General features: G+C 40.5%; 1 protein-coding gene across 2 annotated transcripts in view; it reads left to right on the forward strand.

Annotated features, from left to right (window-relative positions):
• Positions 1-2968: 2968 nt before the first annotated feature.
• Positions 2969-19675, forward strand: part of LOC109914397 (glutamate receptor 3-like) — a 341630-nt gene continuing 324923 nt past the window's right edge. For both annotated transcript variants that reach the window (XM_048605151.1, XM_048605152.1), the window contains exons 1-2: positions 2969-3175; positions 3501-3659. In XM_048605151.1, coding sequence (XP_048461108.1) covers positions 3085-3175; positions 3501-3659 — 250 coding nt within the window. In that variant the 5' untranslated portion in view covers positions 2969-3084. The remainder of the gene's footprint in view (positions 3176-3500; positions 3660-19675) is intronic.

The raw sequence follows: 19675 nt of genomic DNA on the forward strand, positions 1-19675 counted from the left end.
GGAGGTGATGGCCTAGTGGTATTATCATTAAGCTATTAATCTAGAAACTCAGCTGATGTTTTGGGGACCTGAGACCTGTTCGAATCCTGCCGTGGAAGAGGGTGGAATTTGAATTCAATTTTTAAAAACCTGAAATTAAAAATCTACTGATGACCATGAAACTATTGCCAATTGTTGAAAAAAAAACCCATCGGGTTCACTCATGTCCTTCTGGGAAGGAAATCTACCCTCATCTGGTCTGGGTGACATGTGACTCCAGACCCACACAATGTTGTTGACTCTCAACTGCCCTCTGAAATGGCCTAGCAAGCCATTCATTTCAAGGACAGCTAGGAATGGGCAATAAATGATGGCCAGCTAGTGATGCCCACATCCCACAGCGAATAAAAAAGCAGGCTGCTTTCCCCTGGATGGCATCAAGCTTCTAGCATATTGTTGGAGCTTCACCAATCCAGGTGAGTGAGGAGTATTTCATCACACTCCTGACTTGTGCCTTATAGATGGTCGACATGCTTTTAGGAGTCAGGAGCTGAGTTACTCGCCACAGTATTTCTAGCATCTGACCTGCTCTTGTAGCGATTGTATATGGTGACATCAATTGAGTTTCTGGTAACCCCAAGAATGTTGATAGTGGACGATTCAGTGATGGGCGGTAATAAGATTGTCTCTTATTGGAGGTTGTCATTGCCTGGTATTTGTGTGGTGTGAATGTTACTTGCTAACAATGTTACTTGTAACATTGCTATTGATTTGCCATTCTGTTTCTCTGACATCCAGTGTTCAGTGAGTTCAATGTAAATATTGGGGAAAATAAAAACACAGCTCTAAACACACTGCAAAATCTTTGACAACAACAAAAAACACTGAAGTTGCTGCAAAAGCTCAGCAGGTCCGGCAGCAGAACTGAAGAAGGGTCACTGGACTCGAAATATTAACTCTGATTTTTTTCTTCACAGATACTGCCAGACCTGCTGAGCTTTTCCAGCAACTTCTGCTTTTGTTCCTGATTTACAGCATCCACAGTTCTTTCGGTTTTTATTCACAAAATCTTTGTACTGAAATAAGAGCAAAAACAGCTGGAAAACTTCAGCAGGCCAGACAGTGTGAGTGGAGAGAAACAGTTTATCAGCTGGATATTAAATGCTTCGCTAGGCATGTGTTTTGGGCTGGGTGAGACAGATATGTAATATAGGGATTGTTCCCTTCCCCACCTCCACCAATCCCCCATATGATAGCACACCCCCTTCCTTCCTACCATACATATTATGAAACCCAGTCCCACAGCCCTCACCTCCTTTCAAAGTAGCAAAACAAGCGCTGCTTAAAACACCTGGAGTTACCTTACTCTAGAATCCATGGGGCCTCATATGAGGACCTGTCTATATTCCAGTAGTGCCCACTACAGAGCTCTGGGGTTGCTGATTTATCACACTGGCCAGGGGCTCCTGAGGACAGGAGTGGGTGGAAGACCCATTAGGAGCTTACAGAGCCCCATTCCTCTATAGCACATTCTGACTGCAAGTTGAGGGGGGGTTCAATCTGACTAATTAGCTAGCTGTCAACCATTCTTCTTATAAGTGGGCGGGGGGGCAGAAGTCTAATGTTTCAAATTGATGATCTTCTCTGCTTAGTTCATCCAGTTTTGTTCTTATTTCAAATTTCGAGCATCTGTGGTGTTGTGCTTGACTTTAGCCCTCTTCCTGGCCACTTGCTGAGGCTGAGCTAAACGGTTTACAACCTTGTTTTACCCTTTGAGCTACTGACCACGTACCCTTATCAGCACTGAGACTGCCTATTTTTGCCACTGTAACATGTCTGATCTTTGCCCTGCCTCAGCTAATCTGAAGCCCTTATCCATGCCTTTGCCTCAGACTTGGCCAGTTCGACATTCTCTTGAGTAGCTTTCTACTATGCAGCTCCCTTGCAACTTGAACTCAAATCAAACCTCTGCCGCCTAATTGCTTCAAGCCCTGGTCAAGACCATCAATCCTGTGCTTGCTGACCTACATTAACATGATCTTAAAAGCCTCATCCTTACTTTAAAACCCCTGCAGAGCCTCACCCATCCCTCTCTATGTGGCTCCTCCAGCTCTACAACCCAGAGTTTTGTGACTTTGGGTGCATGGTTGATTTTAATTGCCCCATCAAAAGATGCCCTTGCCTTCAGCTGTCCAGGATAAAATTCTGAACTTTCTTCCCTGAACCACTGTGCCTCTCTGTGTCTTCATTCAAGATGTTTCTGAGATCCTATGTCTTTGACAAAACTGTTAGCCACCTGCCCTTAATATCTCCGTACGCAGCTTGGTGTCTGGTTGGGCTGGCAAAGGGCCTTGGGACCGTTTACTATGTTAAGCAGGCTATATAAATGCAGGCTGTTGTTGTCGCTAAATCATTAAACATGAAACAATTAACACACCAAAACTGTCCATTCGCAAAATTCCTCTTTGTTTCTGAAACCTGGCTAGATGGGTCTTCTTTACCAGTCTTGTGTATTTCTTTTTTTTCATTGAAAACAGACGTGATGTATAAACTTCACAACAAATGCTCAAAGCAGGAGATTCTTTCCATTGTGACTTTTCAAAGCGTTCAGGCACAATTCTGAATTCATTGTGAAGTTCTCCTTTTGGTTTCTGGTAGCTTTGAGATAAGTGACTCTCAGGTTTAAAATAAAGCGCAGCGATATCTCTTTTAAGCTTCGAGTACACGTGAGGGTTGTGTTTTCTATTCAGCACATCGTGCTGTTGACAAACGCCAGCACAGTACTTGAGCTTTGCAGCCCGCTCTGCGGTTGCACGGATGTTAAGAGATGCTGCTTAACGTCAGATCAAGTTTGATCAATATTCCCCCGCCGCTCCAATTGGAGGCGCATGTTCAAATCCCCGCCTCACTTCACCACCATCTTTGCCAGTGTGAAATAGTCCGATTTTCCTCTGGCAGAATATTTTATCCTCGCCTGGCTCATAACTGAAGCGTTTTGAACAGAGAGAGGGGGGGGACCAGGGAAGGGGGAGAGTGGGATTTACATCCAAAGCGGTGCTTTTGCCTGTTTGAAGCCGGTTGTAAGGAACTGAAATCAGGGAGAAAATGGGACAACCTTTTCTGCAGTCTGTCTTCCTGTTACTCAACGTGCTTTTTGGTGTAGCTTCGGGCGCTTTCCCCAGCAATGTCCAAATAGGTAAGCAACTCCTGTATAGTGCAGAAATGTACCTAAGAACTTCACATCGACTGCAGCTGCTAAGATCACGGGTCGCGACTTTAATTTGTTCAAAAATAAAGCAAGTCCCTTGTAATTGGTGCTGTTGAAAAGGGATCTGCCTTAATGCTAAAAGAAAGTTAACCTGCTTGTGTTTTATTAAATCACATTAAGTAAAAATGTAGCCGAAACGTTATCATCGTGGTGTAAGCATCTCTCTGTGCCGTGCTATCGTCTGAAGCAGCGAGTGAAAAGCGAGGGTTATGCGGCACAAGTCAATGTGAATTTTTTTCTTACTTCTGTACAGGCGGACTGTTCTCAAGAAGTACAGATCAGGAAAATAGCGCCTTTCGGTTCGGGATTTACCTTCACAACACAAACCCTAACATCTCCGAAGCGCCTTTCGCTCTCACTCCACATGTCGACAACCTCGAGTCTTCCAACAGTTTCTCAGTGACCAATGCTTGTGAGTACAATTGACACAGCTGGCCCCTCTCTCTCTTTATTTTGGACTAAAGCACTGAAATTATACCAAAAGGAGCCTCCCAAAAAAGTTGTTAGCTGTTGCTGCTAACTATGGCAGGAGAAAGCGCAATGAAAACCGTTATTAAATTTCGTCAGATTAACTTCGTATAGCGTGCAGGCATCGTGTAACATACACGTAACAATGTAATGTGCTGTTCAGTCCGATATACAACAGTGATATTAAAAGGAGTAGCTTTCTGACTGTGTGTGTATGACATGTGCAGTGTATCGAATCGATGTGGTTTTTATTTCTGTTGGTGGAACTTGTGTGTCATGCAGAAATCTGAAATCTATAGTTCGCTATATTTAGGATTGCGAGGATATGGAGCTCCATTTTTTCCACGTAACACGGAGAATTATGTGTGGAGTATAGTTTGGGTACAAGCTGATCTGTGCTGGACTCTACCGGCTCCAGTGACGATGAAAAATGTCTCTGGTACGTTTGCAGATTCGCTTCGACACGTCCCCCTTTTTTTATTTTACAGACTCTGCGGTTGTTGCAAGGTCCACCCTCATTAGTAAACAGATCTCGAAGCACTTTGTTGCGCTGTCTTTTGAAAATAACCGCTACCCACACCGCTTCCCACCTTTCCCTCGAACGCGTTGTGGGATGCAATCGGTGCGTGTGCCTCTGCTTGAAAAAAACATACACCTCTGGGTCAGCGGGAATAATATGTGGGACGGCAGCTGTCTCCCTGATGTCACTGACATCTCTTGCCCTGCCTGGATAAGAGAGACAGGGAGAGATCGAGAGACAGAGAACACTTTTAGTGCAAAACCTAATTAATCCGGTGCAGACTCTCTCTAACCAGCCACTGGGTATTCGTGTCCCGTACATTTCCAGTGTCTTGTGTGTGTCCCGCCAATTCGAGATCCTGTTTTTTTTTGACATTTGTTTAATTTTCCAGAGCTCGATCTAGGATACAACAATCCTTAAGTGACCTTTTCGTATTTTAATTGGATCTACCCCGTATTTTTAAGCGCCACACAGGCGCCTGATCGCCTCTGACAGACAGTGAAACGCTGCAATGTGGGATCTCCTCTTCTCAGTAATGCAAACCGCAAAGTTTTCTCTCTCTCTCAGTCCTTCCCCACCTCCATTTCATTCTGTCACCCTCATTCCTTCATCCCCTCCTCAGACAATCTTCCCCTCCATCCCCCCCTCCCTTTTACCTTCCTTCTGGGGTCGTACCGGCTCAAAAGTATATTTTATTCTCGACAGTTAGCTCTGATTGCAGTGATTAAAGATTCATGAAAGCATGTTCTGTACATGCACTGCGGTAGAACATTTGAACGAACCAGTCCCACTGACTGTTGAGAGAGAGATAACAAGGTGTAGAGCTGGATGAACACAGCAGGCCAAGCAGCATCATAGGAGCAGGAAAGCTGACGTTTCGGTTGAGGTGCATTTGTAAAGCCAGGATTCATACGCCAGCAGCTTTAGATTACTGACTTTTACTGGCGAAGCTGCTGTGTTTAATGCGCCAATTCGGAAGTTCTCGACATCACTGAACATTTAGCAAGTACCAAAGAATCATGGGGTGTGAAGTGCGTCCGCCCTACTTAAAACAAATGTGTCGAGCTGTTTAGATCATCATCGCCTTTCAAACTTACTTGCAGCCGCTTTTTAAAAACGAAAGTACAAAACGTGGCAGAGTTTCGCCGCTCACTCTTCCGGACGATCGATGTCTCGGTGTTGCCCAGAAAGGGCGTTCTGTCCCTGCCCTCTGCCTGGCCTTCTGAGTCTTTCCAGCCCTGGCGGCTTCATTGTCAGATTCCCAACAGCTGCAGTATTTTGCTTTCTGCACATCCCACTCTGATGGGATATAACCCTAATTCTCCCCGCCCCAAATAAAGAACACCATTGATCTGAAGCAGCAAGGAATACACTCCATCTGATACCGAATTAAGCCGTTCTAAGAACAATGATCAGGATAAAAAAGCGATGGGGCGGTTTTCTTTTTAACGGGCGATGAACATCTTGCAACTACAGTATTGACAGGGGAGTTGACTGTACGGGAGTCTTAAAAGAAAACTGCCTGGCAACCTATCAGGGCAGAGACTGCTCAGCGGTTTGTAAATAAATCAACTCAGTAGGTTAGAGCATGCTTTCTGTTTTTGTCATCAGAATATTTTTTCAAAAAGTGCAAGCGCTATATCACAGGAAAATATAACATCATAATCTCCATGATTATAAAAATATTATTTCTGTCTGGGAGGGGGTAAAGTGTGTCAAACTGCGTTTAATAACGTTATTCAGTACATACAGTAGAACAAATACAACAGCCTGTTTGGTCGTCACAATGTCGAGGCTGCAAATGATCCCCAGGGTTCCGGGATGTAGGACATCATGCAACCAGTCCACAGGGCTCTCAGCTGATTTGCAGTTTGAAGGCAAGATTGTACCGCTGTTATGCTGGGGAAGCGAAATCACCTTGACACAGAAATCATTAAAGGTCCAGATGACCCAGAACATGAGCACCCGCAGAAACTCCTGCTATCTGCTCTCAAACATGTGTATTTGTCTATCTCGTGTGGCCTGCTCATTTCCACTGCGTGTTCACATCTGACCAGAATAGAATCTCGTGTGGCATCTGGAGATTTGCAGATGTGCATCTTGCACACGTTCATTAACAGTTTTAACGCAAATAAAAATGTGCAAATGACTGTATCTATCACACTAGCGCCGAACACGGAGTTTCTTCCAATCGGAAGCTGCTTCATTTTGCCTCTTTGTCTCTGCTTTAGCTACAAAGTTGCTCATCTCTCATTCTGTCACTAAACTAACGGTGTGAAACCTTGTTCCTTCGACTGTGGAATCGCCTCTCTCATGCTCCTGTGCTCAGTGGCTAAACATTGTGCTGCTGCATCTCTGACTGGTATTTCCTTCCAACTACCACAAGCATTTTTCAACAAAATGCATCTATCTAGCGGGAAGTTCGTACCTTCAATTTACAGCTGAGGGTGAGGAAACATGACTAACAGGATTTATGGAGATACCCAATTCACTTAATTATGATTGATTTTCCACATAATTTCTTACTTCTTATCAAATTGTATAAATGACTAGCTATTTTCCCATTTCACTTTCCTCCTGGATTACAAGAACATATAATGATGCCTGTGATGTATTTCAATGCTTAATCTGAAACCCACATCACATAATGTAACAAGTAATTAATGGTTAGCTGGCAGTTTCCTCCTTTGGCATTAATTGGGTTCATTCTGTATGTATTTACTATTTGAGCACATCCTATCAGAAAAACTTAAAAGATTACATTTCCAGTTCTCAATATTAACAGAAAAGAAAACATATATTTGACAATCACTGTAGCATAAGCAAAGATTTTTAATTATTTCCTCAGTTGCTTATGTAGAGTCTAGTAGGTCACGTTATAGCAGTCATTACATTTACCCTTCAGCACAAACTGGGCAAAAACACATCTAATCAATTGTATGACTGCAATAGGACATCATCAATGTGATGAGGCTGAATGATAAGTAATAGCAAAGAAGTCTGATCTTCTCTGTCTGCACAAATGCATATTAAGACCTGTTCTAAATTGCAGACCTATCACTCCCACTCATTGGAGTGATGGTCATTCATCTTGGTTTAAAACTGGCACCAATTTTGACAGACCTTGCCGTTTAAAACAATCACAGTTTAACTTGGTCTTTTTCAATAGTTTTCACTTTGTGTACAATATCTGAATAAATCAAAATTTTTAGCAGTTTTTTTTGGGGTTTCTTTTATAATTTCATTGATTTGTGTATGAAGCCACACACTAGTGGTTATGTTTTTCTGCATACCTTATCATTACAGCTTACCTTATATGAATATTTCAATGATAATTTTAAATGATTTGCATGTCTGAATATGTAAGGAATTAAATCTAGACCTTTCATTTTTATCATACTATGCTATCAGTTTTGATATGTTTTTTAATCATAAATAATATTAACCTTTGGCCATCTACTGTTGAGAAAACTGGTTAATAATGAAAGGACGTTGATTTAATACCCAGTTTCCCAAAATGCAAATATTCAGTGGTGGGGAGGCCTTGTGCTAATGTCCTTGACTAGTAATCCAGGTACCCAAGTAATGTACTGGACCCAATTTCAAACCCCACTGAGGCAGATGGTAGAATGTGAATCCAATTTTAAAAATCAAGAGTTAAAGCCCATGACTATAAACCAATGGAAAGGCGGGGAAAGAAGGGACAAAAATGGTGGGCCAACTGGCATTGACTAAAGTACCTGAAATTACAACAGCAAACTCAGAACAATGAACCTGCAAAGTCTTCCTAATGTTTGGGGGCTGTTATGAAAATAAAATGTCAATGACTGTGACATAGTCATGCAGGATCGTATTTTACACACAATGTTTCAGGCATGATCACACCATGTTGCGGTATGTCCTTGCGCATTGGCAGGTTAGACCCAGCAATGGTGCAGCAATTGGGAGGGAGCTACCCTTAGGAGTTCTCAACATTGACTCTGAACCTCGTGACATCAGGACAAACATTAGCAAGGAAATTTCCTGCTGATTTACCCCTCCCTCGCAACTGATGAATCAATGCTCTTCCATATTGAACAGCGCTTGGAAGAAGCACTGAGGGTGGCAAAGGCACAAAATGTACTTCAATGCTTGCTAACAAGAGTGGCTCAGAAGCACTGGTCTGACTAAGCTGGTTAAATCACGTAGGACATAACTGCTAGACTGTGTTGTGGCAGGTGGTGAGAGAACCAAGAAAAGGAAAAAACATATTTTACTTCACCTTCACCAATCTGTTTGCCACTATTGCATCTGTCCATGACAGTATTGGTAAGAGTGACTACCATACAGTCACTTCTGGAGACAAAATCCCATCTTCACATTGAGAATACTCTCTATCATTGTGTGGCACTATCAATGTGCTAAATGGGGCAAACGTCAAACGGATCTAGCAAATCAAGACTCCAATGCCCATCCTAAAAATGGGGGGAGGGGGGCTAACACATCAGTGCAAAAGATAAAGCTGAAACATTTCAACAACCTTCAGCCAGAAGTGCCAAGTGGATGATTTGTCTTGATTTTCTCCAGAGGGCCCCGAGATGCCAGTCTTCAGCCACTTTAATTCACTCCATTTGACATCAAGGATTGGTTGGAAGCACTGGATATTGCAAAGTCTTTGCGTCCTGAGATCGTTCTGGCAAAAGTTCTGAAGACTAGTGTTCCAGACCTTGCTGCGCCTCAACCAAGCCATTCCAGAGCAACTACACCACTGGCATCTGACCATGCATGTAGGAAATTGCCCAGGTTTGTCTCTTACACAAAAAGCAGGGCAAGGCCAATCCAGCCAATTCCTGCCATATTAACCTACTCTTAATCATCAACAAAGTTATGGAAGGTATCTTCAATAGTACTATCAAGAATCACACGTGCAGCAAAATCTGCTCACTGATGCCCAGTTTGGGTTGTGCCAGGAGATAGCAAGAACCACAGATGCTGGAAGTCAGAGTCGATACAGTGTGGAACTGGAGGAACATGGCAGGTCAGGCAGCATCTGAGGAGCTGGAAAGTCGACGTTTCAGGTCGGGACCATTCACCAGGACTGCAAGGGCCACTCTGCTCCTGACCTCATTTCCACCATGGTCCAAACATGGACAAAAGGGCTGAATTTGTAAGGTGAGGTGAGAGTGAAAGCCCTTGACATCAAGGCCTTGACAGACTATGGCATTAAGGAGCTGTAGCAACACAGTAATCAGGGAAAACCCACCATTGGTTTGTGTCACACCTGTCACATTGGAAGATGGCTCTGGTTGTTAGAAGACAGTCATCTCAGCTCCAGGATCTCTCTGCAGGAGTTCCTCAGGGTAGTGTCCTTGGCCCACTATCTTCAGCTGCTTCATCAATGACCTTCCCTCCATTATAATGTCAGAAGTGGGGATGTTTGTTGACGACTGCAGAATGTTCAGCACCATTAGCAATTCCTCAGATACTGAAGCAGTTCACATCCAAAAGCAACAAAATGTCAGCAGTATTCAGGCTTGGGCTGACAAGCAGCAAGTAACATTCATGCCACACAAGGGCCAGACAATGACCATTTCCAACAAGAGAGAATTTATACATCACCTCTTGACATTCAATTGTATCACCATCATTGAATGCCTGAAATATATCACTGTTCCATCAGTATTGTTGCGTCAAAATCCTGGAATGCCCTCCCTAACAGCAGAGTTGGTCTCCCTACAGCATATGGACTGAAGCTGTTCAAGAAGGCAGCTCACAACCACCTTCACAAAGGTAACTAGGGATAGACAAGAAATGCTGAGCCAACCAGCGACTCCAATTTCCCATGTGTGGATAAAGAAATTGACAGAATCATTGCAAAAAGATATTATTGACTTGTGTTGTTCTCTGTTATAAATAATATTTTCATTCTTGAGAAAAAGGTAAAATTGTGAAAGGTAATCTTCTTAATTATTAACAAAAGGAAGGTCTGAAGGACTATAGTGCTCATGCATAAATACTTTATGCAAGTAACAGCTGAGATTTTCCTCTGATTGTCCAATGGTTTGATAACTATTGCAGGAAAAAATCTTGAAGCATTTCAATTTTCATTAAGCTCTGACACTTAATTGTAACAAATGTAAAGTATAAATTACTCAACTGATTTTTCCAAACCTCCTGATCCTGGTCAGGAAAATGCATTAGGAGTGAATTGACATAATTGTAACTCCCATTCTGTCCAAGCAGCTAGTGCAATGGAAAAATGTTTGAAAAGTAAGAGCGAAGTAACTAAGAATAACTCACCTTTTTTGTTTTCACCTTAAAGCTAGGATTTGTGGAGTCTTTTCAGAGTAAAATGGTTAAGTATGTGAATCAGAACTTCAGTAGAGGTTGGGAGCCTGCAAATTTAGCCTCCAAGGCAGCAATTTTCTTCTTGTGTTGTTGTAGTAACAGTTCCAATGTTAGGGAATTAATGCTTTCCACATAATTGTCTATCTGACAAGCATTAGGAATATTAACTTAATAGCAACCTCTGCTGGAGTTCACACATTCACTTACTGAACTCTTGCACTGAGTATAATACTGTCATATTTTCTGATAACCAGAGTGAAAGGAAGTACTCTTCTCAAGCCCAGAAATGTTTCTACATGGTTCATAAATCCATCCTAATCATATCAATTCAATATTTTCAAGTAATTATAATCATAAGAGCACCATGTGTTGTAACAATTCTAATTCAACAGGGTGGGTGTATGAATAAACAGCCAGGGAATCGACTGCTCTCCTTAGATTACGAGTCCTACTTGTATTATCGTAGCCTGATAGCTCAGCTTTTGCTGCATGATGTCTTAGTTTGCATCTTCCTCCTGTTTCTGTCTCTCCCTTCCTGAAGTAAGATGAATTTTACCTTATGATATTCTTATCCATTCATTATATGGTTGGCTGACTGGACACCTTGAACAGGTGCTTGTTTCCACTTAGCAGCTTGGAAGCAATTAATCATATTTTATCATTCATAAATTTTGCCTTTTGTTACAGATTGAGCTCTTTCATAAATAATACACATAGGAAATGATTATCATTATTTCTTGTCCTGAATATATTTAAAAACAAAAGTCTGACTTCAATAATTCAATCTTCTTGGATAATTGTCAATCTTGATAAGGTGATTTCTTTATCAGACTCCAGTTCTTCTTGAAAACTGAGATGTTGAAAAGTATGTGAACAGTTTGTTCCGAAGCTGTAATTCATCTTTTCCAGAAGTGATAAAGTAACCTGTTTTCACAACATGCCAATTTTAGTTACAGTTTGTTTTATAGAGTGTATACATGTTTATACAATTAGGTTACAATGGAGCTTCCTACAGGCTTAGTGGGTCAGTGTAGAGTCTGGTTGCGGTACTGAATATTACAAAGCCGGGAATCTACTGTATAGATCCTAGTTGACAATCAGCGCATGCTAGCCGGAAAAGCAGTGAGGCACTACAGACAGTTACAGTATCCCCAGGGAAAGGAAGATTATGTAAAATGTTTGACCCAGATTTCTTGCTACTCAGTGAATCAGAGTAGAAAGTCCACTCATAAAGATTGGTCAGGAGAAGACAAGACCGTGTCTGATAGTGATATCTCTCACTCTGTGAATGGTCAAATATCCTGAAGACATTCACTAAGTTCTCGAATGAAGACTGTGCACTTAGACTAGGTATCCCAGAAGGCTACCATTATCTAAGAGAACTGAACCCCAGGATGAGGTAGCTAGCATCAGTTGAGGAAACAAAATGGCCATCTTGAGATGATTTCTATGGTCCACTTCTGAATATATATATTACTGAAGCTTTGTCTCAATATCTTAAATTATATTGTGCCTTCAGCAAGCAATAGATGTCATCAGCCTCTGGGCAAGTTAAAAAAGCATTGGTGCATCCAACAATGTGTCCGTAAACAGACTGTTCTTGTGCAGTAGTTTATCACCCAATGAACTGAGAAGTGTTGTTTTTTGGGGATTTTTTCCAACCTTTTTAATGATTTCCACTAGTCAAGCATCTTATAGCTTTCAAAAGTGAGCTTAGTGAAATCACACTTGCATTCATAGATTTATCTTCCTCCAAATTAGTGTCACTTCAACAATTTAAAATATTATTTTGTTATTTTTCCAAACTTAAAAACATATTCTGAATTGAAGATTCATTACACATCATGTATTTAGCCATGAACAGTATAATTTCCTTGTCCAGCTTATCACTTGAATCATCAAAGGTGATTCAGTTACAACTTAAATAGAAATTAAAATATATTTTGTGTTTCAAAAATACCTCTTGTACTGGAAAGATTAAAAATGAATTGGAGCTTAATACATCTTTTAGTTTCTATTGATACTTTTACCTCTGCTCATATTTTGACAACATTGTGATGTTTTGATGTTCTTGTTTTCAAACACCCAAACTAACCCAGTATATATTTTTAGTTGAAAATGAAAGGATAACTTAAAGCTCATTTGAAATATGTACATAAAGCATGAATCGAATTACGTTCATGGGCACAAGAGATCCTCCATTATATCTTCAATGTCTTTTCCAAGCACATCACAGCAGTATATTGTATATCAGAAAAGATTAGCAACAAAGACTTGCGATAATACAATGTCTTATACCTTTTGAAACATCTCAAAGTGCTTTGCATGCGGTGAAATACTTTTGACAATGTGTTTAATATTGTCTGAAAGGCAGCACTAATAAACAGTCCTCCTACTGTACTGCAATGGATTGTCATTTTAGATTATGCATTCCGAATCGTCCACAATAATTTAACATGAAAGTATATCATTTCCTGTTGTAAGGGGATACAGTACATTGTATAAATGGACAGTAATATTGATAATTTGGAATCTAATTAAGCTTTAAGTTCTAAAATCTGCATTTTTAGGAACATTTTGTAATATAAGTTTTATTGTTGTTGGATTTTAAGCTGTTTTGTGGAAACAAATCTTGATTCAGGTAACAAATATGTGGTTTATATAGACAAAAATTTAAAACAAATTGGATGGGAACATTGCGATTTAATGTTAAGATCAAGCATTATCTGCATATCTATACATCACTGACCATGCTTAGTGATAGAGCGTTGAGCACCTTGCTTCATGTGTCTTTGTAAGTATTGATTCCAATGAAGCAGACGATATATGAAAGAAGTCGATATCTGCGCATATGCTTCCAGCTTGAATATATTTTCGATTTAGGGTCTCCTGTGTGACTAGGTTCCCCTTTTGTTTCAAATTGGTTACCATGATTTGTTGGAAAGCTATTACTCTGCAAATTTCCTGTCAAACCTTTTGAATCTATAAGTGTTACCTTGGGTTTTTTTAGATTGTTGTTCCTTACTCTTTGTTATGTATTTGTTTTTTAGCTTCTGCATTACAAACTATTTTGTAGATGAAAGTTTTCTCTTTTTGTCCCAAAGAAAGCCAATATTCCAACTTCCATAGGTGTCTAGGCAAATTTAATATTTTCAAGCGTCGAGTATAAACCTTCTTTAGTTCTTATTTTCCTTTCTCAGGTGCCTTTTGGGTGATCTTGTTTGACTGATGAAGGCAACAGAATAACCCAACCAGATTTTGACATTAATAGCCAAACAAATTTATTGAACAGTAAATAAAAGAAGTGAATGGTACTGGTGACAACAGTTATAGTCAATATTGCACTCAACAAGCTACCCATGTGACAATCACAGTGATAAACTGTGAGATGAGAAATATTCCTACATCACAATTCCTGGTTACCATTTTCACTGTCTATAGAAGTTGACCTGATTATCTCCAGAAATATAAGGAAATTCTTAAAAAAGAAAGTATTATTTAAATTAAGTGACCTCCCTATTCCCCCTTTAGCCATTTCACTTCAGACATATCTTTGTGCCAATTGTATCACATTAGGCTCAGATATGTTTTTTGTGAGTTAGATTTTTTTTTCAACACTACGACCAAAGTTTTCCTATCAAACTAATGGTGAAATGGTTAACCATTATTGACGTGCAAATAGTAAGGCAGTTTCGGGCAGAGTTGATGAATGGTTAAGCTCAGCATGAATCCAAAATCAGCTGACCGATTGTGCCTCTATACTATCAGCTTGTCATTGTCTGTCTCACCATTAGAATACATTTTTTAAAAATGTCTTGGGTTGTGGGTGCTGTCGGCAAGACCAGCATATGTTGCCAACCTTTAGTAGGTCTTGATCTGAGTGGCTTACCAGGCCTTTTCAGAGGACAGTTAAAAGACAACCACATTACTCTGCATCTGGAATCATATGTAAGTCAGACCATGTAGGAATGGCACTTTCCTTCTCTGAAAGGGATTAGTGAACCAGATGGCTTTCCATGACAGTCAACGATAATTTCATCGTTCACCATCACTGAGATTGACTTTCAGTTCCTGATATTATAGGTTAAATGGCACTCAGTTGCTGGTATTTACACGTTAGACAGGAGCTAAATGTATCCTAAGAATCTTGTCTTTTCCAAAATAAGAGCTGTTCAATAATCAAATAATTATTAACTATCGCAAAATTCTCTAATGCAGAAAATTACGTATTACAACTGTCGTATCTCATTACTTTTTGGCATGGTTGCTACACCCCTCTCTCTGAGTGATCACATTGTGGATATGAGTCCCTCTCCAGGACTTGAGCACAAAGAGCAAGGTTGATGCTTCAGTGCACTTGCGAGGTGCTGTCTTTTGGATGAGATGCTAAACGCCCTCTGGTGGATGTAAAAAGTGCTCTTGCACCGTTTTGAGCATGAGCAGGGAGTTCTTCCAAGACAATATCTTTTCCTCAGTCAGCATCACAAAGACAGATTACTGATCATTCTCACGTTCCTGTTTTTGGAAGCTTTCTGTATGCTAATTGGCTACCATGTTTCCCACATTAGTACAGTAACTGGGGACTGGTTTAGTTCGATTGGCTGAATGGCTAGTTTGCAATGCAGAGCGGCACCAACTGTTTGGGTTCAGTTCCTGAGCAGGCTAAGGTTACCATGAAGGATTCTCCTTCTCAACCTCTCCCCTCATCTGAGGTATGGTGACCCTCATGTTAAACCACCACCAATCATCTATTCTGATGAGAGAGCTCTAATGGTCCAGTGAGACTATGGTGACTTTACCTTTTTGCCTTTACTACAGTGACTATGCTCAAAAGTACTTCATTGATTGCAAAGAATTTTGAAATATCCATAGGTCATGAAATATAAATTCAAGGACAGATGGTGATGTTATCCAAGCTGACCACCTAAAGAGTTGGTGGTGAACACTTCCATTCGTTTGCAGCCAAACAGGCATTTAACACTATGAGAAGTATTTTTGAGAGGAGTCAGAACCTCTCTCCCCTCATTCAGACAGAAGTCCTGGCTCAGATTGCTGCCAGTCAGTCTGATCATCTGGTAGCTCTGTAGTCTTAGCACTCTATGTTGCAGCAGTGGTCAACATTGCGACTGCAAGACATTCCAGGAATCTAGGATCAGGTAAGTGTGGGGGAGAAGTGCCTTGAGTTTCAATGGAGAGATCAGTTTCTTGTTGGCTGGTCAAAGTATAGAGGGTCATTTGGCAATGTCTTGTCTCCCAAACGTTTGCTCCTTGCTTGTGGTATTTTAAGCAAGCATGTTTTACTTATAGCAAAATATTTGCATACATTGAACGTTGACTGCCTCCTTCCAGATCTCTGTAAGTAGTCATGTAAATCTGAAATCCTTGTTAATATCATCACCATGTATGATCTGATGTTAATCCCATTACTGTACAACCTGAAGTGTAAAGAACATTCATGGGGAGGGGTACCCAATGTAAAAAGGCAGCCCTTGAGAGAAAGATGCCTCACTTTCCTACCCTTCCTGATACTACACCTCAACCCCTTCCAAAATTCTCCTGCCACCCTCAAAATGAGGCGGAGCAGGAGTTGCAGTTTAAGTGGCTAATAATTGGTCACTTAAGAATCTGAATTGGGATGAGGGCAGATGTGCGGTCCCAGGCCTTGCTTATCTCTTATAAAATTGCAGATGGTCAAGAGTGGGTAGGATGTACAGCAAGAAGCTGCGGAGGGAATCGCATGGATTCCCCCCCAGCAACCCCGGCCTAAAACCTGTCAGCAGGGGGCCATATATTCCGATACTTTTTGTCTCATTTCTTTCCTTCAGGTTTTAATTGTTGTTGAAGTTTAGTTGTAATTTTTCCTTTCTGTCTTTTTTTAATCCCCTCTTAATCCAACTTCACTTTAACTTTCTTTATTTCTTCTCTATTGGCTTGGGATTGAATTCATCATTTTAATGCCCCCTTCATTCTCACTCCTTGAGCTGCTAATTTTACAATTTTCAACCTCTCACCACAATGCTACTAGCTCACACCTCCAGCAACTTTTCGTAGAAAAAGTAAAAAAAAACTTGAGGGATCGGGGGTACAGTGGTTACACATTAGACTAGAAACCTGGGATGAATAGTTTAAGAATGTGATTCAAATCCCACTATAATGCAATTGAAGTTCAATTATAGTAAAGGAAGTAAACCTGAAATGCACAGTGGCAGAGTTCATTAGATGCCCTAGCTACAGCAAAATCTGACCCTTTTGCACTAAATCCAGCAATAAGATAAATTTTAAATAAAAGTTAATCCTAGTTTGAAATGTTTTACAAAAGGAAATTTGTTAAAATAAACAATGCAAAATTATTAGTTTGAAATCAGCTTGAAATTAGGAGCTGAACATGTTTTAACAGTTGGATTATTACCATTTCGTGCTGTTAGAGCACAATTAGAGTGAAATCACACTAGGTGGTATTGGCATACAAACCTGTTAATGCAATTGTATGAGATTTGCTTACTTTAATAATTTCATTAGCTGCTTAATAAATGAGCTAAAATGTTTGTTAGGTGATCTGCAATAACTTTTCAGATCAATGCATGAATAAATTTGTTCCATCAATTGTGCATGTTACTAAAGAAAGTGATGATAATGAAGCCTTTGTTCCTTCTTAAATGCATATCTTATTATCTCACAATTCTTCAGTCCATGCAAGTTAAGTGCATTCTGTGGAAATGTTAAAAAAAACTAAGTAGATTCAAAGAGTGAGGCATTGAGGATAGTCTTCAATCCCTAGCTTGAACTGAACATCCTGAACATCCAACATAATCAGTGGCAAGCGCAATATTTTGGTCACGTTCTTACCAAGGAAAGGGTGGGGCAGCAAGTTCAGGAACAATCATCTGAGATTTATTGTGGAGAACAAATAAAGGCCGATTGTAATACAGAATTAACAGAAACCTACTTGCAAGTTACTTCCACCTATTGGTGAATGAATAGAAAGAGCAAAATAGGACAGTGATTAGCTAAATATGGATAATAAAAATATCTTTCCTACCAAAACTGACACATAGTAATGAATGAATTTTCCTTGATATTTTATTCAGTGTTCTTTCACAAAACAAAATACAGTTTATTATCAATTATTGGTGCTGAACTTCTTCAACAGTTCATAGTGTCTGTAGTGAATTAAGATGTTTCACGCTAATTATCATAGACATCCATGACCCTCCCTTTTCACTATCTGTTTGTCTTGTTCTCTACCAACACAAAATTGTTTCCATAAAAGAGGAAATTATCATCTAATTACTGCAAAATCAGAGCTTGATAGATCATGTTTGATTGCTAGAACACTGGAACAAGACATAGAAACCCATATTTTGAAACTAACAGCAGCATTTTTCTCAGCCAGATGGAGGCAAATTTTGGTATGTGGAATTTAAACCTCCAGTTGTTATCCCATAGTCTTCTGGCAGGCTCCTCAACTATCACAGAATCCCCTTGAGTCCGGTGAGAAGTTAATTGAGCCAATGTAAAAGGCAATTTAAAAAGCCATACAAACCCTGGGTTCTTTTTTCCCAATAATATAAAGGTTCCATTTTGCATATGCACCTCTCCCAGCTTACCATGGCAGGTGCACTTGGAAAGAGCATCCTTAGTGAAATTGACAACTTAGAAAGTCTTTTATCAATTACATTGAAGATCTCCGAAAGCAGCCAGGTGAGAGGCTGCTGTTGAAAGAATTTCTGTTCACAGAGAAATCTACCACTGCTTAACAGATATCGGCAATATCTTGGAAAACACCAGCCATTAATTTCACTCCCACTCAATGTACTTTCTGTTGAAGTCAGCATGGAATTGGGTTTAAATTGGATGGTTGACCAGATCCTGCAGCTTCAGTGGGACATTCATAGAATGCAGAGCTGGGCTGAGAAGTGGCAGATGGAGTTTAACCCTGAAAAGTGTGAGGTGATTCATTTTGGAAGGACAAACTTGAAAGCAGAATACAGGGTTAACGGAAAGATTCTTGGCAGTGTGGAGGAGCTGAGGGATCTTGGGGTTCATGTTCACAGTTCCCTGAGAGCTGCCACCCAGGTGGATAGAGTTGTTAAGACGGCGTGTGGTGTGTTAGCTTTCATTAATAGAGGGATTGAGTTCAAGAGCCGTGAAGTTATCCTCCAGCTATACAAAAGCCTGGTTCGGCCACATCTGGAGTATTGTGTCCAGTTCTGGTCACCTCATTACAGGAAAGATGTGGAAGTGTCAGAAAAGGTGCAGAGGAGATTTACCAGGATGTTGCCTAGAATGGAGGGAAGGTCTTACGAGGAAAGGTTGAGAGAGCTAGGGCTTTTCTCTTTAGAATGACGAAGGATGAGAGGTGACTTGATAGAGGTGTACAAAATGTTCAGAGGTATAGATAGAGTAGACAGCCAGAGACATTTTCCTAGGGTGGAGGTAGCTTTTACAAGGGGACATAGCCTTTTAAAGTGAAAGGAGATAGATATCGGGGAGACGTCAGAGGTAGGTTCTTTACTCAGAGAGGGGTAGGGGCATGGAATGCATTACTGGAGAGGGTAGTGGAGTCGGCCTCAGTAGAGGCATTTAAGCGGCTATTAGATAGGCATATGGATGATAGTATAAGGTAGCGGTGGAGGTTAGATAGACCTTAGGTTTAGGGTAAAAGTTCAGCACAACATTGTGGGCCGAAGGGCCTGTACTGTGCTGTACTGTTCTATGCTCTGTGTTCATGTCAGATGGGTTGAGTTAAAATTGACCCTATACTCATCTTTTGCTTAAACAAAATATTTCAGGATAATCAAAATAATGGTTTTAAAACTTTTCTCTATTGAGGAGGCTCTGTAAATATACACTCCTGTGTTAACTGACAATGTCCTTTGAAAGTTACATGAAGGATAATGGTGGTACAGTTGCTGAATTTTTTTTTATTACTGTAGAAAAATGGGGAGAAATCTGTTGATAAGTCAACAAATCATATAGACAGAGATAGTAGGAACTGCAGATGCTGGAGAATCCGAGACAACAAGGTGCAGGGCTGGATGAACACAGCAGGCCAAGCAGCATCACAGGAGCAGAGAGGCTGACGTTTCGGGCCTAGACCCTTCATCAGAAAA

This window comes from Rhincodon typus, chromosome 14 (assembly GCF_021869965.1).
Source record: "Rhincodon typus isolate 14 chromosome 14, sRhiTyp1.1, whole genome shotgun sequence".
NCBI lineage: Eukaryota > Metazoa > Chordata > Chondrichthyes > Orectolobiformes > Rhincodontidae > Rhincodon > Rhincodon typus.